This window comes from Trichosurus vulpecula, chromosome 8, assembly GCF_011100635.1.
Source record: "Trichosurus vulpecula isolate mTriVul1 chromosome 8, mTriVul1.pri, whole genome shotgun sequence".
Lineage (NCBI taxonomy): Eukaryota > Metazoa > Chordata > Mammalia > Diprotodontia > Phalangeridae > Trichosurus > Trichosurus vulpecula.
In genome coordinates this window covers 68,198,908-68,225,718 of record NC_050580.1, presented here as the reverse complement: position 1 = coordinate 68,225,718, position 26,811 = coordinate 68,198,908, and the positions used below count along the sequence as shown (strand labels likewise).

Below are 26,811 nucleotides of genomic sequence, written 5' to 3'. Positions count from 1 at the left end.
TTTGGAGTTTTAGGATTGTCAATTGACTTCTCTTAATTGTGCTCCAAACTTCTGCATTCTAAGAGTTTTCATTAATTTAATGTCACAATTTTTTTAATCACATAGGAGTCAACATTGAAGAAAATCTCTTTTTAGAGTTTTGAACCTTTAAGATAACCACTGGAATTTTCTAAAGAGCTATCAACAAGATGAATGAAAGTCTCATGAAGCTTATAAATTACCAATAATATGCATATAATATGCATATGACATGCATGTAACTGTGGTTGTCTGATATAAATTTGCTCTTTGTTTCATTAGCTAAACCAATCCAGCTATAATTGAACTCTTAAAAAAGTTGCCTCTTTCAACCATGCTCTAACAAATGGAGCTAACCAAATGAGGAATGTATGGCAATATGCCTTTGTCACATGAGTCACCTTCCCTCTATAAACCACACATATATTCTAGTCTTATGACTCATCATGGGGTGGAGGCCACCTGGAATTATCAAGATTGTGCCAAATGGAACACAAAGTCAGATAGGTTCCATCAAATTAAAAAAAAAAAAACAACTTTGAAAACTCTCCCTATGACATTCCACTTGTTGTGTAAAGACAAATTTACTAACAACAATAACATGAACATGAGGTGATGGATCATTTGGTTATGGTAAATTTAAAAAAATATGATATGGTTATATATTCCATGTGATCATCTTTTGCTTCTGCAGGAGTGTTGAAAGAGAAACAAAGAGGATGGCGGAGAGTTACTTCTAAGCATCTCCGTATTTAGGCAATTTACAAACGTTAGTTTAATTGTTGACACTTTTGTGACTAAGAATATACTACTGGAGGAATTGAACCACATCCAAATTTATATTTTTTCTTCAAATGAAATCAAAAGACAAAAAGCAGTTGTAGCCAAATGGAGGGATGCTATGCATATTTTCTTCTGAGACAAACAAAGGAGTTGGCAGAATTGATTGCTTCATGCACCAGTATAAAATTTAATGGGATGTACTTAGTTCTATTGCCTTGCAGTGCTAGGGGAGAATACAAGCAAAGGGACTGTCATGAAGATTATTGTAGTTTGAACACAAATTCATATTAGAAAGAATAAAGAAATAGAGAAATTCTATGTATAATCTGACAAGTTCCTTATAAGGAAGTCAACATGTAACTTGACATACTATGTAACCTTAATGACAAGTTAAGTCAAAAGGAAGTTAAAAAGCATTTATTAAACACTTACTATTTACCAGGTATAGCAATATATCTTGAGGATAAAAAAAGGCAAAAGCCATCCCTGTACTCAAGAAGCTCCTCTGTTAATGGGGAAGAGAACAACTGTGTATATATATTATATATATATATATATATTCAGGATAGATAGAAGGTAATCTCAGAGAGAGGAGGGCATTTAGGTGGCACAGTGGAAAGTGCCAGACCTGGAGTCAGGATGACTCATCTTTGTGAGCTCAAATCTGGCCTCAAATACTTACTAGATATATGACCCTGGGCAAATCATTTTGCCTCAGCTCCTCATCAATAAAATTCATTGGAAAAGGAAATGTTAAACCACTTGATTATCTTTGCCAAGAAGACACCAGATGGGGTCAAGATAAGTTGGACATAACAACAATAACAACAAAAATTTCGTAAAGAAGGAACAAGGAGTAGGGGAGACCAGGGAAGTCCTTTTTTGCAAAAGGTGGTATGCTGATTGAAAACATAGGGAAGCCAAGAGGAAGAGAGAATAATTTCTAGTTCTGTGTGATAGCTAAAAAGGAATAGAACTGAGAGACAGAGTGTTATGTATGAGATACAGAACATGGAAGAAGGGGAAAACAGTGGAAATTTTATGGGAAAAATATGACTCAAGATGAAGAAGCGAAAAAAAAGCCTGATGATTCCATTATCATGAATATTTTATTCAATAACAGAATTGTACATTATCAGATGTGGCAAGCACAAACATCATTCATCATTCTCTAAAACTGATTATATATTTGCTATTACATAATTAAATGAGACATATAGACATTATAAGATACAATTGTGTTTGTTGATTAAAAAATGAACTCAACTTAGTAGAGGGAAAATGGTAGCTTGAAGTGTTCTCTAGTGATCTTTCTTTTGTACATGTGTTAAGATTTTATGAATTCATTTGAAAGATTCATTCACAGAGGTAAAACTGTTTAACAATCTTCTAATTACCAATATTAAGCAAGACAGCAAATAGCGAAATATTCACTGTGAATTGTTTGCCACTCTCGTGAAGGACAGCCCACCAAATTCCAAAATCAAGAAGGATTTTCTGCAGATGGTGAGTTTCTTCAGATGCTCCAGTTTGTGGAAGGCATTGTGCTGATAGCATCAATCCCCAGAGTACTATATGGCTTCCACAATGATGATCTTGGCCTCTTGAAAGGGATCAGCATAGTAATTCATTAGGAAAACTAAGTGAATGAAGAAGGCAAATTGTCCTAATTACTACATGTAGTTGGTGAGTTAGCTCTTAGGGTTAGTTCAATTTATTTGTTATAGACTGGCAATACAGGATGGATAATGATCTGGATCCAGAATATAATAAAAGGAGGAAAGTAAGATAGAGTTCTTGAAGGAAATTATATAGCATTTCCAATAAACTCAAGCTACTCACTGTCACTAAACTTCATCTTTTTAAACAGTGACATTCTCTAAGTGATGAAAAAAAAGATTAGAAGCATGAAATACCATATCTTCAGAAAAGTAGAAAATTTCAGGTACCCTAGAGGGTAACAGGAAGATTAAAGACAGATTTTAGTTGGCCATAATATAGGTAATGATAGGCACACAAGTAATGGAATAAAAGACGAAAACATGTATGACTGGAAGAGGAAGAGGGCCCAAAGGATTGGCCAAGGAAGATAAAACTCAAGATTGATAAACATAAATATGGGCATTATCTTTACTATAAAAATATTTTTAAAATATCCAGAGAATCCTTTGTATTAGCTAACATCCATAGATTAATAAAGTGGAGACAGCTCATAACACATTCATATGGGAAAATATGATATTATGCATCTAACAAAAACTGAAATATATAAGCTCTACCTATTAATAACAGTAATCATATTTTTCTATTATCCTAATTGCAAACACTTTATATATTGTCTGCCTGCCTATTTCTGTCTGTCTATCAATCTATCTATCTATCTATCTATCTATCTACCTCATGCTAACAATCTATGTAGTTATCATTTATGCATGAACTATTTATTTTTCTATCTAATCTATTTCTCTTTCTGTCATCTATTAATCTATTATCTATCATTTATGTCTCTATTACTTGGTCTGTTTGCCGCTCTGTCTCTGTTGGTGTCTCTGTCTCTGTCTCTCTCTGTCTCTCTCTCTTTCCCTCCTTTTCCCCCTCCCCCCTCTGATCTATTCATTTATCTATCTAATATAGCCCTTCATTTCCCCTAACCCACTGATCATACCATCAAAAGCATAAAAAGAACTTATTAGAATCATAAATGAAAGGATTTTGAAGTATCCTTCCTATTCATAAAAGAGCAATTGTCATTCTTTTTAGAACCATAAATGAGTAATTGTCATTCTTTTTAAATGAAATTAAGTGATTACAATGAAGAAATAACAACAACAAAAACTTTAGCTAAAGCAATAAAAGTGATTCTGTAATTCCTGCTTTGTATTGCCTTGACTCACCCCCCTAATTCTCTGTCTTTAGCAAACATCCCAAGGCACAGAAACTGTCTCTGTATACACCATTAGAAAAGTTGCATTTTAATCACATGACTTTAAGGTGAGTGGAGGACAAGAATATTCTTAATTGTTAGCTACAATTTGTGATTCTAAGCCTTGGTACCTGGAGGATCCTATAATAACACCTAAAATATAGGTATGGTTGCCTCCCGTATTTTTGAATTAATCTATAAAGAAATCTGGCTTTAAATTGTTCTGTAGCAGCAAGATGGTAAATGCAGCCAATTTCTATACACACAAGAGACTTGTGCTGAAAAGTCTGGGCCTGATCATGGTAATGAAGAGCAACTGCTCCTCACAGAGATGTTCATTTGCTGATTCATGCCATGTGAACTCTGACATTGAGTGTCAGAGGAATAGTTACTCTCCTATTCCTGGAGATAAACATCACAGAATGTTAGAGCATAAGTGATTCAAAGATTATCTATTTCAACCCCCTCATTTTACAGAGAAGCAAAGTGAGATAGTTCCCTCTCTGCACTGTGAGTTCAATGTCTATCTGATGATCCCTACTGACTTCCTGGATCTACAGGGTGTTACACTTTTTTTTTTCTTTTGAGTAGGTCCTTTACATCAGGGATTCACATTATCTGTCATATTCACCCTGGATGTAACAGAACCATGTATCTGAGCTTTCACTTACAATTGCGAGGAATATTCATTAAATTGGTAAGTGCTTGGAGATGTAAAAGGGAAACATAGTCTCTAGACACAGTATGATTCGCATTATTATTAGCCAGGTGAACTCTAGACAAAATTGTGTAGTAGGTAACTTTTATCATGGGAACCCCATTATGTCTCCCTATTCAATCAATATAAAGCATGCTATTAAGTGACACTCTAATGAGTACGGATAATTAAAAAAAGAAAAAAATGAAAACAGTTTTTGTTGTTAATAAACCCATATTCAATCTGGAGAGGCAACGTGTACATATATAATTACTTCCCCCTTTCAGATATCTAGTGACTTCATTCTTTCCAGTGGTTACCTAAAGGCTCCCTTTTTGGTGGCAGATGGTTGTCTTCCTTGGTCCTACTGATAATACAATTTTTTTTTTCTTTTCCTTCCTGTCACTTTCCATTACCAAATTCAATTAAACAAAAACAACCATCTATTAATAACATGCATCTCTTCACCCTCTGGAACCTAGCCTGGAGCTGAGGGATGATATATGATAAGGCACACATACAAATAAGTACAATACAAAATAACACCTTACAAGTACAAATGAGAACTAGATTCAAAGTGCTATTTGAAGAGGGAGAAAGGTGTCTATCTGTTTCAGCTATCTGTAGAGAAGGCTTCACAGATAAAGATGCTTTTGAGCTGGGCTTTGAAACATGGGTAAGGATTCAACAGATGGGGGAATTTGAGGGACTAAGAAACATGGCAAGACAAAATAATGAGGTAGCAAAGTGTTGAACATGTAAAGAAAATAGAAAAATTCCAATTTTAGTAAAGTATTAAGTCAATGGATAAGGCTTAGGAGGTATCTTGGAACCAAAAGAGCCCCTAGAGATCATCTTCTCCAACATCAACCTATAACAGGAATCATCCCTACAACGTCAACAATAAGTATTCATAAAACCTATACCTCAAGATCTTAAAATATGGTGAACCATTCCCTACCCCCTCCAGAGACACTTTTTCCGGATAACTCTCATTGTCAACAAGTTACTTTTATCAAGACAAATTTGCTTCCCTACAATTCACAGGTATTTTTCCCTAAGTCTGTCTTCTGGGGGCAAGCAGAATATATTAAATTATTTATCTATATGAGAAACTTTCTAATATTTGATTGTAACTATATCACATTCTCTTTATAAGTTTTGTTTTTTTTTTTTTCCAGGCTAAATAACCATGGTGCATTCATCTAACCATCATATGGCATGGTCTTTAGGCCATCATGATATTGATTGCCCTCTCCTAAATGCAAGGTAACTTGCCAATTTCCTTCATAAATTGGAGTTCTCAGAACTGAATATGCTCCTCCAGATATGTTCTGATCAGGTCAGAATGCAGGAGTAGTATAATACCTATGTTCCAGTTACTTTTCTTCATGAAGCTACAGATGACAGTAGCTGTGTTGATTACCATACAGGGTTTGTGTAACACCTGATCCAGTACTTAGAATAGTGCAGGACACATAGTAGGGGCTTGATAAATGTTTGCTGACTGACTATGCAGAAAGATACACAAAATTTGGAGGGCCTTTTAAAGTTTAAACCATCTTGCACATAACTGGAACCAGGTCCTGAAAATTGATTCTAATAATCTGTGAATGGCTGAATGCCTTAAAATTCTCAAATGTTATTTTCTTTGTAACAGAATGCACCTGTATCACCTCAAAGGGATGAATTAATAGTGATAATTTCAGGCACCAGGATAGAGTAAATCAACCAGATTTTGAAGCCATAGAACTATTTGGAGCCCCTCAACTTTTATTAAGGAGTCAGATGTTTATACTCCACCTAAATAGAATCAATCCTGATTATTTATTACAGCAATAATAATAATAATTTCCTTATTTGAAAAAGGCTGCTACATACACAGTAGAATATTGTAGAAGTTCCCTGACCATAATAATTAGCCAGCTGCTTTACCTTTTATTTTATTCTTACCTTACCAAAGACAGAAGTTTAGAATAAAAACAATATAAATGAATTCAAAGATAGTGAGGAGGAAACATGTTATAAAGGTGAGAATGCAGTATGTGCAATCAGAAGACCTGGGTTCAAGGCCTAAGTCAGTCATTTACTAGTTGTGATTTGTGAAGTCTAATCCTCTACTTGAGTTGACTTCAACTGGAAAATGAGGAATTTAGACCAAGTGATCTCTAAGGACCCTTTCATCTTTTGCATTCTATGAGTATGTGCCTTCCATTTCCTGTCCTTTGCTTTATAAGAGGTTAGTTATTTGGAAGTAAAAGGAAATTAAGTTTGTTTGGCAAGATATATTCTTGAAAAATCTGCATTGGCCAACAATTCATGCTTTATTTTCACCAGACGACTGATGATTCATTTTCCTTATCAAAGTTACAGGATGGTGAGGAAAATGTTGGAAAGTTTGATTGGGAAGGGGAAGGAAAATAGAATCCTGAGTAAGTTAAACTAAGCTTTTAGGAGGAAGGAAACAATCACCAAACTTGGTGATTTTTATTCCCTCTGAGGCTGCTTGTCGAGGCTAGGATTTTCTGATTTGTATATTGAAACAAACAGAAACTTAATGTTCACACTAGATCAGCCACCCCTCAATTTGAGTAGGGGGAAAAATATTTCTGAATGGCAGAACATTGAAGTCTAAAATAACTCCTGAAAAGTGTCTTCTAAAAGTTAGCTTACACTTTGTAGTGGTCAGTGGTGGGATTTAGCCAGTTCTCTAGTTTCTGCCAAACCAGTACCTAATTTTAGGTTGAGTTCTGCAAACTGCTTGTTAGCAGGGGCAGGGCCTGCTCCCACCAAGTCAGCAGCAGAGGCAGTACCTTGGTCAGATTCCATGAAGAACTGCTTGTTAATTTATTTAAATCTCACCACTGGACTAGTGGTGTTTTTGGTCCTTAATGTATTCAGAGAAGAAGAATAGAAATCCAGATTGTACTACTGTGAAAAAATGGTCCCAGATACCTGCAGAATATTTGGCTGCCTTGGAGATGGGGGAAGACATTTCATCCACTCTCACTGTAAATGTATGCAATGACAATTCTAGAGGGGGGAGTTCACCACATTCAGAAATTCATTCTCAATGTTTCTTTCGTACAACTCAGTGATTCATTTTTTTTATCAAGAAATCCATACTTTTCCCCCTAAATTATTGGCAGATAGATACCACTATTTATCTTCCCAAGAATCTTTATTGCTTAATAATAAAACACAAACACCTAAGCTATTTTTGGCATTTATAAGCCAAGACAATAACTGGACTGCATATATTGATAAAGGTAGGAGAAAATGTATCATCTCATTCTTATTTTTTTTTTTCTATTAGAGTTATCCTGGAGGACTGAAGTTTTTCTTTGTGGAATTTATCCTGGGACAGAAAAGATTTGTTTTTTATTTGCTTCCTTACAAATAGCAATAATAGTTCTTTTATTGTTACTTTTACAAGATTTGAGGAGGACCAGGTGTCTTGGAAATTAAAATATAAATCTTAAATATTATTTCAGGCTGCTCTTCCTTTAGAAAATATTCTCATTTTTATCTGTGCCAGAGATATTAATATTCCACGTGTAATACACCACTTCAAGCTTCACAAACTTTTTTGCAATTTTTTTTTAAATTTGAGCATACAAACTATGTAAGTGATATTATAGAACTGATTTTCCATAAAATGAATCTGAGATATAGAGCGGCTAAGAGTCTTGTCCGAGAACACAAAATTTAGAAGTATGTGATACAGGATTGAAACACAGAGCATTATGTGACCAAGTTCAACACACTATGGAATTTACCATTTTGTTTAAACAATAGTCTTTAAAAACTAAGGACAGAATTATGTATATGGAAAAGAAAGAGTAAACATGTACTTATTTACTGAATATAATTCAGTTCTATAGAGAAGATACATTATGAAATACCCTTTGATTGGCAGCTATCTCTCCTGCTACCAACACTAAAGATTTTTTTAGCCTAGAGAGTCAGAGAGTGAGCAGAAGAGTGGTGGTCAATGTCAGAGTAAGAGTGACACAAGGAAAATTATAAAGTGCTCCTTGCCTGCCTAGGAGTAGAGTCTACTAACTGTGATCTGAAAGGAGTTCCTTGTAGTTGTAGGTCAAAGGCCACTCTCTGGAAACCTGAAAAATCAGTCCTGAGTTCAAGACTGCACCACATCCTATACTACTTTGCTTTCTCAAGTGAGAATTTAGACTATGTATGTACTAAAAAATCCTTTATCTGGTGGGGTAGAGGGAGGTTTAGGAATTTCAGGATTCTCTAGAGTGGGGAGCTTGCTTTTTCTTAAGTTATTGATTTTCTGGGAAGATTAACATAGTATATGTAGCATTTCAGGAGGTATGTTTGTTTACAGAGAAAACCAACTCCATTTAAGCAAAGGTCACATGACTAGTGCTCCTGTAAATAGCATAGTTCAAAGGGAGTTGTTAGCAGTGGGTGGGACTCAGAGGTAATTTTCCCTGGGAGTAGATTAACAAATACAAACACCCTTAGATAAGAATACTCTATGCACTCCATAGTTGTACACTAGCATAGAGAGCAAATAGAAGGTCAATGACAACAAACCCCAAAGATGTGTACTGTGACTGAGAACTTCCTCCCCAGTGGAGCATGCACAAACTGGAAGAGAGAGCATAAGACTCTCAGTAAATAACACTTTAATCTAGAGGTTAAAACATTTAAATGTAAGTATTATTAGAAAAAAAAAAAACAAAGTTAACACTAGAATAACTGGGATCAAGTACACAATTACAGAAGCTAATGTTGGTGAGGAGATGGGCCACAGATGGGGAGGCAAAATCCAAATTATTTGTTAGTGGTTAAAAAATACAGTGTGAGAAACAAAAGAAGGACTTCTGTCTCCACAGGAAGAAGGAATTCTGTTTCCACTCCCAGCTTTGAGTGATAACTGGATGTAAGTTAGAGGTAACTGGTTCTTAACAGAACCAGAATTTCTGATTAAGTAAAAGGTCAGAAGCTTGTACTTAATGAGCTCTTTGAGGGGGGACATATCAAGTCAGAGAACATGAAGTGGGCAATTCAGAAGGTTGCATCTAGCCAATGGAGAGCAAGGGGAGAAATTTGAATTGGGAGCAGCATAAAAAGGCTTGCATTTGTCTAAGCAAGCATACTCCATTCAGGAGTTACCCATTTACTAGGAATGTAGAATAAATGCAAAAAAAATGAGAACTTTCTTGGCTTCACAATGAGTGCTGTTCCTTCTAAAGCAAGCATGCTTCTCACAATAGTGACATTAATCAGTGGATCAGATTAGGTACGCAGCATAGTAAAGCAAATATCCACTATTGTTCAATCATGTCAGTTGTATCCGACTCTTCATGACCATATTTGGAGTTCTCTTGGTAAGGATGCTGGAGTGGTTTGCCATTTGCTTCTACAGCTTATTTGACAGATGAGGAAACTGAGGCAAACAGAGTTAAGTGACTTGCCTAGGGTCACAGAGCTAGTAAGTGTCTGTGATTGGAATTGAATTCAGGGTCTTCCTGATTCCAGGCCTCTATTCACTGCACTACCTAGCTTTCTCTAAACACTATTACAGTAATTGATAAATCACAACACAGCAGGTACTGGGCTAAGGACTGATTGTTTGGCAAAAACTACTAAGAAAACTACAAAGCAAGCTGTTATAAGTTAAGTATAGACTGACTTTTCATTCCAGATACCAATGTAAACTCCAAATGGATATGTAGCTATAAATGGTCATATCATAAACAAATTAGAGTAAGAAGGGAAAAATTGCTTTTCTAGTCAATGGACAGGGGAAGAATTCATTACCAAATAAAGGATAGACAGGATCACAGAAGATAAAAGGAAAATATTTACTATATAAAATTAATTAAAATATATTTCTGTACAAAAAGACCAATATAGTTAAAATGAGAACAGGAGAAAAAAGGGAAAAAAAATTTATACTAACTTTCTGTGATGAATAACACCCAAGATATTTAAAGAATGTATTCATATTTATAAGGATAAGAGCTATTCCCCAATTACTAATAATCAGAGAAATACAAATTAAAGCAACTCTGAGGTTCCATCTTACACCCATCTCATTGACAAAGATGATGAAATAGGAAAATATAATGGCTGTGGGAAAACAGGTACATAAATGAACTTTTGGTGTAGCTGTGAGTTGTTTCAGCCATTCTGGAAAGAAATTTGAAATAATGCCCCCAAAGTCCATAAATTGTGCATTGATCTAATAATATCACTAATACACATGTAGTCCAAAGTAATCAAAGAATGAAAAAAAGGACTTGTGGACAAAAAAAAAATATTTATGGCGACTCTTTTCTTAGTATCACAAAACTGGAAAGAGGATGCCCACCTATTTGGGAATGGTTAAACCAATTATAAGAAAGTACAAAATAGGCAAGTTCGGGAGAAACTTAGAAAATCTCTATTAAGTGATGACGGAGTGAAGAGAGCAGGGCAAAGATGACCAATGATAACAATGACAAAAGCAATTTAAAAAGGAACAAACAATTTTGAAAGGAATTAGATACATAATCAGTTTATATTTGGAGGAAATGAATTATGGGAGACAGAGCAAATTTAAAAGAACAGCTTTTATTTCCTCAGCAAAGTAAGAAGAGAACAGGCGCTTTCCTGAGAGCGAAGGTAGAAGGGGTGGTTTAAGAAGCTTTTTGATGGAGGCAGCTTGGAATAGAAACTATAAGGAGTCTATTAATTTATAAAAGAAATAATGCCCTAATCCAACAGAACTGGATTTTAAAGGTCTATAATTCAGAGGCTACTAGGGATATATTTGGGTACAAGAGTCACCCTGTAGTCATTCAACGTACATTTTACATTGTAGGTAACACCTAACTTAGGATGGTCTTGTACTGGGAAGAAGAGGTTAATGGAGGACATTTCAGAATACAACCACTAGGGTAGAATATTTCTTCATAATGTGAGAATTCAAATTTCAAGATGACAGATAAATATGAAAATAATTAAAGTATTGCACTTCTTAAACTTTCACTAATGAACTTTTCAAACTGTATTAGATTTAGTTGACTTTACTGACCCAAACTGTTCCCTTGGTATCTGTGTTTCATTAAAAAAATCCAGAAAAAAGTAATATTGCAGTCTATTGTAATAAAACCTCAGGGCTTTAGTTTCTGTGCAAAGGTAAGGCAGGCAAAATTACAAGTACCTACTATATTTCTTATGAAAGATCATGGAGTTAAAAGACCTTGGTATATAATTTATTTCTCTTGGTTTCATAGATTTATTTAAAGTTTCTAAACTTGCCACAAGAACTACCTTGGAACCAAGTATGATCACTTGAACAATAGAAGAAAACAATATGACGCTACTGACAGAACGTTGAACCTAGACTATTTGGTAGAATTCAAATTGCAGGCACAATTTTGTAGTCAGAATGCAATTACTAGGAGCTGGAGTTTGGCCAGAACACCAGGTATAACACCTGTGATTTTAAGACAAGTGGACCTACTTTTCATATTGCCTACAAAAGAAAGAATATAACATCTCTGATTCTCTCTGCATTGTAAACATTTAAGACCCATTACTGGAAAATGGGGTTTAAAAGTTAATGCTACATTTTATATACAATACAAACACATTCAGTTTGGTGCCTAAAAGAGATTACAAAATAGATTATACACTGAACTTTAAAAACTGTTTTGCGTAAATACATTCCTGAAATTTAACAGGGAGTTTTACAACATCATTACCCATTGTAATTACATCATGGTACATTGTAATTACAACAATTATACAAATACATGATAAACTGCACATAATAATAAAGAAACAATCAAGAAACTCTGTAAAATTATACTGAAAACAATTCTGGCTCTGAAAGGATATTTCCAAAGGAAAACAACTCTCGAAAAAGATCAAGCTTGGAGCCCAGGGAATCCAGGGTAAGAGCTACATTTTTATTTCTTTTCATGCTTTTACTTAAATTGGGTGTTAGAGTGTTATTGCTCGTAATCCCTTTCCATCAGCTTTTGGCTGGGTTTCTTTCAACTTCTGAGTTCTATAGTCTTGCATATAACTGAATACATTTTTAAAAATAGAATCTTAATGTTGGAATCTTGTAGGAATCTTGAAACTACTTTTGACTGGAGAGACATTCTTGGGGGAAAAAAAGATAAGGAAGTCTGAGGGTCAATTCAATGATCAAATCATTACTTTCTATATACCAAGAGCTGCCCAAGGTATTGAAGATATAGTGGAATTTACATTTTTCCATTAATCTGTGATATAACTGCTTGACAAATATCCAAATTTTTGCTATCTATTGATATTTTGTATAAATTATTTACATATACTTTCTTATTTTTGCTACTCATAATCATGTTTAGGTAGGGCAAATACTGTAACCCTTATTTTACATATGATGATATCGAAGTTTACGAAGGTTAAATTATTTGCCCAATTTCTCATATCTAATTAGTTGTAGAACCAAGAATAGAACCCAAGATGCCTGGGACTCCTTCCAATGTACGGTTTCCAAGAGCTCATTACTTAGCCTTTACAACCTCCTGACTGTAAAGCACCTCCTAAGTATCTTAACCAGCAATAGCAAATTTATTCTAGACTCTTCAGCAAGCCAAGTTCCTGTAAATCAAATATGAAAGGAATTACTATCATTTAAAATTTGAAGAACAGTTTTTAATTACAATTTCTTTTTCCCCTATTTTCTTGTACAAAAGAATAAATCATTAAAAAAATACTTGCCTCATTGTAGGTTATTTTATTTTATATTAGAGAAATGAAAAGATTTTGGCTAATAGTAGAACAAGAGAATCTTGGCATTTTTTACTCTCTCCCTTTCCAGATGATATAAAATGTGACTGGGGAAAAAAGCTTTTTTTCTGTGGAGCTGAGCTCTTTGGTATTGCATCTACCACTTACCTGTAAATCTAATACTCTTTTGTACTTTCAGGATACATGACAATTATACATTGGAAATCTTATACTGAGGGTGGCTTTCCATCTCAGTTTAGTTATGAAGGAAATCAATTTATTTACCTTCTCAGTTCTTTAAACTGATCTAAGTTTATGTTTACTGAAGTCAAATTGCTTTCCATCTGGTGGAAATTTCTTTATATTGTTTTTTGGGTTTGTTTGTTTGATGGTGTGGAACTGTGAAACTCCCAAAGGGATATGCTCATATCTTTCTTATTCTTTAGTAAATTTAAATTTATTAATTTATTTTTCATTTATTGAATAAAAAAGCTTTTCCATAACATACTACCATTTTTTTTAAAAAATGATTGCACATGAAACCCCAAATTCAGCAAATTCACAATTCCCTTTAAATATACAACAAAGTTATAATGTAAATTTCCTTTATTCCCCTTTTTTCTTCCCTTCCCTCATACCCCCTCTTCCCCATTTCAGAGATGGTTGACATTAGACACAAACAGGTACACACACACATGCATTTTATTCTATACATATTTCTGCTTGTCATCTCTTTTTCTGGAGGCAGATAGAGTCTTTCTTCATTTGCCTCTCATGGATAATTTGGTTATGTATAGTAGCTTTATAATATTTATAATTCTTATTCTTTTCATTTATTTATCTTTAGTTTTCAATATTCATTTTTATATGATTTTGAGTTCTCAAATTTTATACCTTCTCTTACTCTTTCCCCAAGATGGCATGCAGTCTGATATAGGCTATCAGGTACAATCACATATAATTCTTATTCTTAAAAAACTTGAATATCAGTCCTAAACAACATTTATAATTAAACACTGGACAGGCCACTATGCTAGACACTGTGGAAGACACAAGGAGGAAGAAATCATGGTCCCTTCTACCAAGAAAGGCACAATTTAAGCAGGGAAATTTAGACACGCAAAAAATTTAGACACACACAAAAAATGACAAAATTGAGTACTGTAAGCTCATCCATCAACTCAATCAATCAAAAGAAGACTTGTATACACCAGTAATATAGAGATAAAAAGGAAAATTCCTATTCCCATGGCATATTAATATAATAAAATACTATAATACCATTAAACCAATATGTTTGAGTAATTCAAGAAATTTGGACAGATTTTTACGAAATAATAAAAAGTGAAAAAATTGACTGAGGAAAAGTACACACTAAATAGAATAGTATATGGGGGGAAAGGAATGAGAATGAATGGACAAAAAATTCTGATGGTGACTTAGAACAAATGAAAATGTATTATGTTACTTGATGTTTTGAAATTAATAAATGTAAATTTAAATAGTTAATATGCAAGCTTAGTTGGTAATATGGGTGTTTAATATTGTTTTCAATAAAAAAATATTCCTAAAATCTAAAAAAGGCATAAGCACTTAATGAATAAATAAATTGTAAGATAATATGGAGGGAATGGATTCTTACCTTTGAACCCCTGTGAGTCAAGCTTGATTTTATTTCTTAGTTGAAAGACTTGAGTATTCTAAGGCATCTGTGTCTAATGGAAAACAATTTACTGACTGCTCTTTTCCTCTTAGATAGTTTCAGGGAACCACCTCTCAAGTCAAATTTCTCATATGTTTAGTTAGCACTTTTATAAAGACTTTTCTCTGCCTGTGATATGTAATGATTAATCTGACTTGTTTCTTTGAATACATCAAAGTCTCAATAGCTCCAGACTTCACTGAAAAAATGTTATACAATCCTTTGGATTGATATATTAGCTTAATGAGAAAATAAGAAGCCTAATGAATTATTAGATCATGATTGATTGTCCTATAAGGTAAACATTAACCAATCAATGGGATGGATTGTACTGGACCACTAACGTGATTGAAGCTTTAGAGATACTTTTGGCAAATAGGCATGTTGCTAAGTGCAGAAAGCCAAGGAATGGGAAATTTTTAATATTTAAAAAGATATTATCAGAAAACATGAACATTTCACTGTACAAAGAAATACAAAAAGGGGGATTATATGTGAATTTGTGAACTTTTATCATGTAATTTTTAGAGCATGTTAAGTTCAATATCATAGTAATAAAACTGTCCTGCTGTTAGTCTGTATAATTCTGAACTTATCAATGATATCTTCTCTTTTTTTTAACATTTCATTGATTCTCTTATCTTCCTTTTCTCTTTTTTTTTGCTTCTGTATTAAATTCCATTCTTTCCCCCACTCTACTGTCTTACTCCCTAAAAAGTAGCCCTCATGTGGAATAAGTAAATATCAGGCAAAACTAGTCAACACAGTGGGCATGGCAGAAGGTGCATGTGTTATTCCATACTTCTGGTCCATCACTCCTCTGTAAAAGGTGGGGAATATGCTTCTGAATCAGGCATTACATTGAAGAATTGTTAAGTCTCTCACAGCTGTTTTCCATAAAATTTTTGTAGTCATTGTATCATGTGCCCTCCTGGTTCTAGGAAAGGATTTTCCAAAGAATTTAGGATCTCTAACATAGTGGTGAAGATTCGAGCATTGTAGTTGTAATGGGCTTCAGTTTTTAGAATATAAATGTATCTGTGCATACCTGTGAAATTATGTAAAATATGTGTATGTACAGACACATAAACATATGTATTCTGTAAAAGTGATTGCAGTCTGAGTACTAAGTTTACTAAATAACCAAGACCATACTATTTAAAATAAATTAGTGGCAAATCATTTTTTGAAGCAAAGAATACTTTCATCAAGTGTACTCACACATCCTAAATTAATCTGATAGCTGTATGTTTTCATATTGGAGCTTTATTGATATGTGATCAGGGCATGCCTACAGAGTTTTGAAACTACATCATTGAATGAAACCAAAAAGTTGAAAAAGATGGAAAGAAGCAATAAGCAGAGACTGTAAAGCAAAAGCTATAAATTATAATGTATTGGGGTCCCCACTCCTAAACAAATTAGGCAACAAGAAGCCAAAACAGAATAAATCCAAACTATTCCAAAAATTCCAGTGGTGACAGAGAGCACACAGCACTGAATACAGAGTCAAATACATCAGAGTTTGAGTTCTAACTCAGTTGTTCAGTACCTGAGTAACCCTGAGCAAATCACTTAACCTCTCCAAACTCAATATCATCATCTATAAAACAAGAATAATGAAAGCACCTATTTTATAGAGTATGTATAAGTATCAAATAACATATAAAATGCCCTTTCCATTCTCCTGGCAAGAATAAGTATGACTGGATTCACTGCTCTTAGAAGGAGGGTTTAACAGGGATCTATACAGCACCAAGGAGACTGGAGACCAATTTCAGGTGGCCTGTGTAATAATTTAATAATTTAATTTAGTAATTTAATAAAATGACATTTGCATTTCCATATAATTTGTTTCCTTTCTAATCCTATGTAATATTCTATGCATTTAAAACACTATTATGAAAAGAGGCTTTTGAGCTTCACCAGATATGAAAGAACAAGAATATTAAGCATTTTAAGGAAATAATTAAAAAATAAGAAAAATGGAATCTAGAATTTCTATGTTTGACAAATTCTGTGTTTCTGTGTTTGACAAATTCAAGAATAAAAACTAGTCAAGAGAGCATAACTTGTTCAAGATAACCTTAGGGGAAACTGATAATAAGCTTGATAGAAAATAGGTTTAGACCAACATTTTATACCATATCTCAAAATAATTTTGAAATAGATGTGTTACAAATTTAAAATGTCACTTCATAAAGATAGAAGATACTTAAAGGTTGTATATCTAATAGTTTAAAAGGAGAAGTCACATCACAACAAAGAGTACAAAGGATTATAAAGACAGAATATGAGAAGATTTATAGGGATAAAAGTAAGATCATACGTCATATTTACAAACAAGACATATTGAAACAACACTAAAAGACAACAGAATGAGATAAAATGTAAAGACAAATGTTCATTTTACATGACTGGTATTAAAGCACACCTGGATAAGGGGCTCATATACTTTTATAAGGATGGCAACTGTGAGGTTTTTTAGTCCAATAACCTAATTTATCATTTGTCATAACTGAGGACTGGGGATGGTAGGTGACCTGCCCAAAGTCATCTTTTCTATTAAGAATCAGAAGTGGGAATTAATCTCAGGTATTTTGACTCCAGGATCAGTGATTTATTCAATCCTGTGACATTTTTTTTGTTTATATTAAGAAACGATAAATTGTAGAACATTGAATACTATGTCATAATTTTTTGTTTCAAAACCATTTTGCTTAATGGTTTTGATTATTTTAATTAAATAAATGGAGGGATTCTAATTAGAAAATGTCCAAACAAGGGGGGCGGAGCCAAGATGGCGGCTGGTAAGCACGGACTAGAGTGAGCTCCATACCCGAGTCCCTCCAAAAACCTATAAAAATGGCTCTGAACCAATTCTAGAACGGCAGAACCCACAGAACAGCAGAGGGAAGCAGGGCTCCAGCCCAGGACAGCCCGGATGGTCTCTGGGTGAGCTCTATTCCACACGGAGCTGGGAGCTGGGAGCTGGGAACAGAGTGGAGCAGAGCCCAGCCTGAGCGGCGTGGACGATCCAGACCAGAAGCCGGGCGGAGGGGGCCCTAGAGCCCTGAATACGTGAGCAGTTACCAGACCCCTCGACCCACAAACACCAAAGACTGCTGAGAAGGTCAGTGGGAAAAGCTGCGGGAGTGGAAGGAGTTCGTGGTTCGGCTTCCAGCCCCGGGGGCAGCGGAGGTGGGGCAGCTACAGCTGTTGTTACTTCCGGCTCCAGGCCCACCTGTTGGGGGGAATTAAGTGGCGGATCACAGCAGGGGTGCACAGCCTGCCGAAGATCTGAGCCCAGTCTGGACTGGGGGTCCTTGGGGAAGGAGGAGTGGCTCTGACAGAGCTGGCACCTCCCCCCCAAACGTAGAACATAGAACTCTGTAATCTACAAGCAGTCATACCCCACTGAAAAGCTCAAGGGTCAAGTTAGTTGGTTGGGAATATGGCCAGGACGCGAAAGCGCCCAGATTCAGTCTCAGACTTTGGATTCTTTCTTTGGTGACAAAGAAGACCAAAACATACAGCCTAAAGACAGCAAAGTCATAGAGCCTACAACCAAAGCCTCCACGAAAAACATGAACTGGCCCCAGACCATAGAAGAACTCAAAAAGGATTTGGAAAAGCAAGTTAGAGAAGTAGAGGAAAAATTGGGAAGAGAAATAAGAAGGATGCGAGAAAACCATGAAAAACAAGTCAATGACTTGCTAAAGGAGACCCAAAAAAATACTGAAAAATACACTGAAGAAAACAACACCTTACAAAATAGACTAACTCAAATGGCAAAAGAGCTCCAAAAAGCCAATGAGGAGAAGAATTCCTTGAAAGGCAGAATTAGCCAAATGGAAAAGGAGGTCCAAAAGACCAATAAAGAAAATACTACTTTAAAAATTAGATTGGAGCAAGTGGAAGCTAGTGACTTTATGAGAAATCAGGATATTATAAAACAGAACCAGAGGAATGAAAAAATGGAAGACAATGTGAAATATCTCCTTGGAAAAACCACTGACCTGGAAAATAGATCCAGGAGAGATAATTTAAAAATTATTGGACTACCTGAAAGCCATGATCAAAAAAAGAGCCTAGATACCATCTTTCAGGAAATTATCAAGGAGAACTGCCCTGATATTCTAGAGCCACAGGGCAAAATAGAAATTGAAAGAATCCATCGATCGCCTCCTCAAATAGATCCCAAAAAGAAATCTCCTAGGAATATTGTTGCCAAATTCCAGAGCTCCCAGATCAAGGAGAAAATACTGCAAGCAGCCAGAAAGAAACAATTTGAATATTGTGGAAACCCAATCAGAATAACCCAAGACCTGGCAGCTTCTACATTAAGAGATCGAAGGGCGTGGAATGCGATATTCCGGAGGTCAATGGAGCTAGGATTAAAACCTAGAATCACCTACCCAGCAAAACTGAGTATCATGTTCCAAGGCAAAATATGGACTTTCAATAAAATGGAGGACTTTCAAGCTTTCTCAGTGAAAAGACCAGAACTGAATAGAAAATTTGACTTTCAAACACAAGAATCAAGAGAAGCATGAAAAGGTAATCAAGAAACGGAAATTGCAAGGGACTTACTAAAGTTGAACTGTTTTGTTTACATTCCTACATGGAAAGATGATGAGTATGATTCATGAGACCTCAGTATTAGGGTAGTTGAAGGGAATATGCATATATATATATATATGCATATATATATGTTTATGTATATATATAAGTGAATGTGTATGTATGCATGTATCTATGTGTATATGTATGTATGTGTATGTATGTGTGTATATATATATATATATATGTAAAAGAAAGAGAGCAGACACAGGGTGAGTTGAGGATGAAGGGAAGATAGCTAAAAGAAATAAAATGAAATTAAGGGATGAGAGAGTAACTTACTGAGAGAGGGAGATAGGGAGAGATAGAATGGGGTGGATTATCTCCCATAAAGGTGGCAAGAGGAAGCAGTTCTAGGAGAGGAGGGGAGTGGGCAGGTGAGGGGGGAATGAGTGAACCTTGCTCTCATCAGATTTGGCCTGAGGGGGAATACCATACATACTCAGTTGGGTATCTTACCCCACAGGAAAGAAGAGGGAGGAAGATAAAAAAAAAAAATAAAAGGCAGGGGGATGATGGAGTGGAGGGCAGATGGGGGTGGAGGTAATCAAAACAAACACTTTGGAAAGGGGACAGGGTCAAGGAAGAAAATTCAATAAAGTGGGATGGGTTGGGAAGGAGCAAAATGTAGTTAGCCTTTCACAACATGAATATTGTGGAAGGGTTATACATAATAATACATGTGTGGCCTAGGTTGAATTGCTCAACTTCTTAGGGAGGGTGGGTGGGAAGGGAAGAGGGAAGGGAATTTGGAACTCAAAGTTTTAAAATCAGATGTTCAAAAACAAAAAAACTTTTTGTATGCAACTAAAAAATAAGATACACAGGCAATGGGGCGTAGAAATTTATCTTGTCCTACAAGAAAGGAAAGGAAAAGGGGATGAGAGGGGAGGGGGGTGATAGAGGGGAGGGCTGACTGGGGAACAGGGCAACCAGAATATACGCCATCTTGGAGTGGGGGGGGAGGGCAGAAATGGGGAGAAAATTTGTAATTCAAACTGTTGTGAAAATCAATGCTGAAAACCAAATATGTTAAATAAATAAATTGCATTAAAAAAAAAAAAGAAAATGTCCAAACAAATCAATAAAACTCATATTTTAAACAGCCCCATGCCTTCTACATCATATCTTATTTAGTTTCCTGCCACTTCTAACTCTTCTTTGAACTTTTTATAAAACAACTTTCCTAAAGTAGGTATGTAACTACATAACATTGTTCCATTCTGAATCCTCTTATTTTATCTAAATGGCAAGTTGTGAACCAGGGAAGTCAAGAGCATATCACATGCTCAGCTTTAGCAGAATGAGACTTCCAGCAGATGCTGGAATCATTTACTGTTGGCAATATTTCTAAGATATGTTTTTTAGTTCTTTCCAGTGTGACATTCATTGTGGTAATTGTTACTGCCTATTATAGCTCACATGGCTATAAAGATTGTTCCCTGAACGTGTGCACAGGGACGTACAAGTCTAATGTGCACAACTACGGAACCACATAGCAATGCCCTGTCATTTGTTTCATGAAGATGTACTCTCTGTATTTTAAATTGCAAGCAGTGATTTACAGGGAAAACAGGGGTCCACTAGCTGCTTTGTTTCAGATGAAAGGCACTAAACATTAGAGAATAAAATTGCAGAGAATTTAGATGGACAACAAGGAAATTTTGGCATGATTAGAAACTTGTAGAGTAGTGAAAAGGGGAGATATCATATAGAATTGAAAACTGGAAGTCATCTCAATGATTGCCTAGTACAACACATTATTTTTTTAAGTAGGAAATGGGCCCAGAGAGCCAAAGCAATTTTTCAAAGTCACACCAGTACTAAGTTGCAGAGATAGTGTTTGAACTTAGACTTTCTGACTTGGAATCTAATCCTTTGTCCATGGCACCATGCTAGTGATGTCTAGAGACTGAGTTCAAATCTTGAATCCTTGACTTATTAGATGTCTGACTAGGTTCTCTGATTTGTTGCTTCCTTATTTGTAAAACTGGGTTTTTTGCAATATGATATTTCTAAGGTTGATTAATCTCTAACATTCTACGATTGTTAACAACTCACTAGTAACCAATGAATGTCAGCATCTGATACCCAACTTATATACTTAGAGAGTTGTCTAGGACCCTGATAAATTAAAAGATTCACCTATAGTCATGCAGTCAGTATATATAAAAGACTAGACTTGAACCTAGGTCTTATTGTTGTTGAGGCCAGTTTTCAAGTCACTGTGGCAAGTTGTCTCTGAAAAAATTCATTTCTTTGCTATTGGTTGACTGTTTTATAATTCTATCTTCTATCCTGTACAGTTTTATAATTCTATCTACATCCTTTCAAAAATGTAATATTCTTAATATTGAAACAAAGATGTGATAAAATCAAGAAGACTGTAATGGATTTTATTTTTTAACAGGAAATATTGGAGAGTGGGAAATAAATAATAATGAGTTATGAAATTTTAAATATAAAACTTATAAATGGCAAACATCACTGATTTGATTATGGGATAGACATGAAAGTCATTGAGATATTGTTACTACATATCCACTAAGGGAAGAGCCATAAGATTGCACTGATTTGAATGGGGACAAACCTGATATGAGATCCCATGAGATCTCTGCATTCACTATCAAATCTCCTTGCGTCATGGGAGGAATTTGTTTCAGAACTACAGACTTTCACTTGAGTGTCTCAGTGCAGATTTTTATGCATTACTATAAACTATGAAAACATTCATAATGCTAGGGATATTCTAGTAAATGCTAGCTTTCATATGTGGCCCAATCTGTTCATCCAAGGAAGACCTTTCACTACAAATCTTTTAAAATTACACATGGAAATTAAGACTAAGGACATGCTAATTCTCATTCAGAGAAACTTTCTTTTATTCCCAAACCTATATTTTCTATTAATAAATCTTGTAATTCCCTTAAAGTATGACCATTTATGTTATTGTATTATCATAATGAACAATTCCTAGAGTTTCTTATTATGCTCATTGTAAGTTTTTATTATGTCACGCACAAAACACAAAAGAAAATCATGGTACACAAACACTCATTGCTTTCTCTTAAAATAATAAACACATATTCAACAAAACAGAAGCATCTACTTTCATAACATCATTATAGAATAACAATAAATATCAGTGTAATGAATGTTAATATAGGACCTGGAAGCAGAAATAAGTTATTAAGTAAAAATAAAAATGTTATGTACTCGATGTTTCTTAAACTATGCCCCTACAATTGTCAGATAACAGTTAGTGATAAGAGTTCTACTTATATGCATTCCTATATTCTCTTCTTCCTTGACATACTTATGTTCTTTTCTTTTCTGACATACTATCAAGATGGTTTTACTCAGAAAGGGTTGGTCAATGAAAGGAGTTGTTTTTAGGGAGAGGAGGGGTCAAATAAAAAAAATCTGTAATAAAGAGCAAAATTCATTGAGATGAAGGGCAGGGAGATAATAAGTGTCTGTTCTAAACAGAAGTATCCTTGATTGAAGCACTTGAATAGGCATGATCTACTTGATTGAAGGAAAATCAACATTATATTTCCTGATTTAATTATGGAAAAGGTGAGGAAGAAGAAGAACTCAAAGATAACTCTGATTTTAAGTGAATAGGAAAAAGATTATACTATTAACAGAAATAGGAAAGTGAGAAGAAATTGGTTTGGAGAGGAAGTTCATGCTTAGTGTTAGCTTTGATTTTTTCCTTTCTTTTTCCTTCCTTTCTTTTTCCCCTAAGACATCATGTTGATTTTCCTTCAATCATTTGGTTCATGTATAGTCAAGTGTTCCAAAGATTCTTCTGTTTAGAATACTCATGTATCTATCATTTCCTTGCTTTTCTTCCAAAAAGATTTTGTGTTTTGTTATGGAATTTGTTATTTTGATTCCTCTTCTCCCTCAAAACAACTCTCTGCGTTGATCAAACCCCTTCTCAGTCAAAATATCTTGATAGTACATTGGGAAAGTAACAGATCACAAATGTGTCATGGAAGATGAAATTACAGAACAGGCTTATTTTTGTCAGGATGGCAACTGTGGAAATATAAGACAGCAGTCCTGAACTGAAATCAAATCTCAAGATTTAGGCTCTGAAGATATCTATGTTGAGGTACTTTTTGAGGGAATCAAGAAATCAAGTGAAGGGCTTTGTCTTGGGCAAGCAGAGGGAAAAAGGTAAAAGAAAGCATGGTATCATTCCCCTTTTCTCCCTTCCCCTCCACTCCTGCCCCTCTCCTTTCCCCTCCCTCCCCCTCCCTTTCCTCCTTCTTCCCCATCTAATCCTTCCCTCCATCCTTTCTCCTTCCTCCCTTCCCTGGCGTAGACGATGCCATGGTGGAGACAGCCGAGGAGGCCATGGAGCCCACCAAGGCAGACATCACGGGGCTGTGCCAGGACTTGTTCTCCAAAATGGCCACATACTTGACAGGCGAGCTGACAGCTACCAGTGAAGACTATAAAGTTCTGGAAAATATGAACAAACTGACTAGCTTGAAGTATCTAGAAATGAAACATATTGCAGTAAACATAAGTAGAAACCTAAAGGACTCAAACCAGAAGTATGGAGCACTTCAGCCTTATCTGGATCAGATCACTCTAATTGAGGAGCAAGTAGCAGCTCTTGAGCAGGCAGCTTACAAGTTGGATGCATATTCAAAGAAACTAGAAGCAAAGTACAAGTTAGAAAGGTGATGAAAGAATTCTTTAGCACAAAGACTTATAGCTACAAGAATATTTTATGAGAGCTGAAATAAGTAGGATGGAACTTATCACTGTGCTTCAGTTCCTAAAAAGAAGTGATGCTGCTGATCCAAGGAGAATCCCCGCCCCCACCTCTGGTTGGATGTTTAACTCTGGCCACCCCCACCCCACCATGTTTTCCTAAACCAGTACCCCCCACCCTCATCTTATCTTGTGCTTTGTTGCATGTCCTGGAGCAAAGCTCAGAAATCAGGATCAACCCCATCTAGAGCAGAAACAGATGAGGGACTCTCCTCTCTCTATCTCCTGCCTCTCTCTCCCCTAGGCCCTCCCACAGCCACCCCTTTCACAACCTGTTCTTGAACTTAAATAATAAATGCCAACATATGACTCTAAAAAAAAAAGAAAGCATGGTATAAAGGTTTGTCAACCCTCTAATATAGAGTTAAGGTGGCTAGGAAGAATGTTCTGGAACCTAACTTTAGAGGGCATCGATTTCCTCATTAAAGTGGAAGAGGAGGCCATTCACATACAGTGAAGGTAGCAAGGGTGGGGTTCAGAGACTATTAGATTGTGGGAACACATACAATGTACAGAATTTGATAGGGACTCAGTGGGAGATTAATAATGGTTGGCTGAGCAATAGTGAAGTTATATAATATGCCTAATCAACATGGTGTCTTCACTCTAGAAATATTCAGCAGTCTGTGGAATAAAACAAAGAATGGAGATGGTGGTGATAACCTTGAAACATATATCACAGCAGCAGATCATAGATTTGAGATATTTGAGAGGAAGTTAAGTATATAATTTAAATGTATGATCAAAGAAATCAGTCCAGGCAAGTGGAGTTAGGATGAGGCTAGCTGTCTAAAAGAAAAAAAGAAAATACTAGAAGGCTGGAGGTCAAAATGAGGGTAAAAGCCACATTAAGAATTGTTGGTGAATTTGGAGATAGAATGTTTCTGAGGGATTCCAGGTTGGGAATTTGACTGATATTGCACAGCTGGAGTAGAGAAGAGATTCATTTTACTTCAACTGAAAGGAACTTAATAAATATTTTAAGTGCATAGTGTGTATAGTGAGCCAGCAGGGTTTAGAGAAAAGAAAAAAAAAGACTTCAGAGCTGACAATCTAGGTTCACATCTCACCTTTGACATATACTTTGACATATGAACCTGGGCAAATCACAGTGCTCTAGGCAAATCTCTCAAACTAGAAATTGCAGAGGAGGTGTCAACATGTCTCAATAGAGAGAATTTCCTCATTAAGTAGTTCCCTAACTAATAGAGATCACTGGTACAATTCCTATCCATATTCTGACTCTGTCATCCTTACCATGTTTAAAACGATTGGCCAGGAGCTGGAGTACGAAGATGAAAAAAAGACACTCCTTGCCCTCAAAGCTTTTATTCTAGTGGGAAACTACTTCCACATCTCAGGACTTAGGAGGGCAGTCCTTTTCATCTGGAAAATCTACATACATATTTTTGGCCTTCCCTTTGTATCAGAGAGGAAGTCTGCATTACTATGATATTAAAAGATAAAATATGTTGAGGTTATACAATACTATACATATATTTTATGTATTTCTGAGTTTCTAAACTTTTTCTGTGTCATCTGTTGGCCTTCATATGACATCTGTGGCTTCTGCCAAATTCCCATTTAATTTCTTATGCTGACCTGCAATATTTTGAAATCACGTTGGGGAAAGTCATGTTATAGAAGAGATGCCTCTGTGTGTGTGTGTGTGTGTGTGTGTGTGTGTGTGTGTGTGCGTTTGTGCATATTCCATGAGGGCAGGATATGTTTGCCTTTCTTTGAATCCTCCAGTTTAGCCCGGTGCCTGCCACACAGTAAGAACTAAATAAATAACTATTGATTAATTGATTCAAAGGCAGGATGAAATCATAGAAGAGCAAAGTAGCCTGGTATGTCTACAGCACAGTTTTTGATTTTTTAATAGAAACTTAAGGTTACAAAGCACATAAAATTTGTATGTGTATATATATATGTATATATGTATATATATATATATATATATATATATATATATACACGTATATATTCCCACACATGCAAATGTGTGTATTTATGTATAGATAGATATAGATGTAGATGTAGATTATTATATAGATATCTGTCCTTTAGACCTTGGTGATCACAAGTATTATTAACCTTACTGTAGTGATAAAGAAACTCATTTTTGTGATTTTCCCTGGGTCATTTAGTAATAAGAGCTGTAGACAAGACTGATAACTTAGGTCTCTCCCGACTCCAAGATCAATACTCCTTCTAACAAAGTACAGAGCTTCTCAGTAAGAGTAGTTGTATGGGATGAATCTGGAAAGTAAATTGCATCAAACTAGGTGGGTCCTTAAATGCCAAATCTAAGGACTTATATTTTATCTAGTTGTTAATGAGGTAGCACTGGTCAAGGTTTTAGGTCACATTTGACATGATCAAAGAAATGCTCTGTAAAATCTGCAGGAAATGATAGATTGATATCTTGCCAAACAAATAGAAAGCAAGAAAATAGTTAGGGTTTTTTGGTTTGGGTTTTGTCTTTTTTCATTTCCCTCTGGGTTTTTAGATGATAACTAG

At 35.3% G+C, this 26,811-nt stretch overlaps 2 protein-coding genes across 4 annotated transcripts in view; one reads left to right on the top strand and one right to left on the bottom strand.

The window, feature by feature from the left end:
* Positions 1-26,811, bottom strand: part of NRG3 (neuregulin 3) — a 1,185,022-nt gene that overhangs the window by 502,919 nt on the left and 655,292 nt on the right. The gene's annotated exons all lie outside the window — the stretch shown is intronic.
* LOC118830121 (biogenesis of lysosome-related organelles complex 1 subunit 2-like) lies at positions 23,839-24,198 on the top strand. The gene has a single exon (XM_036737012.1). It carries the CDS (start codon positions 23,839-23,841, stop codon positions 24,196-24,198), a length of 360 nt encoding a protein of 119 aa, XP_036592907.1.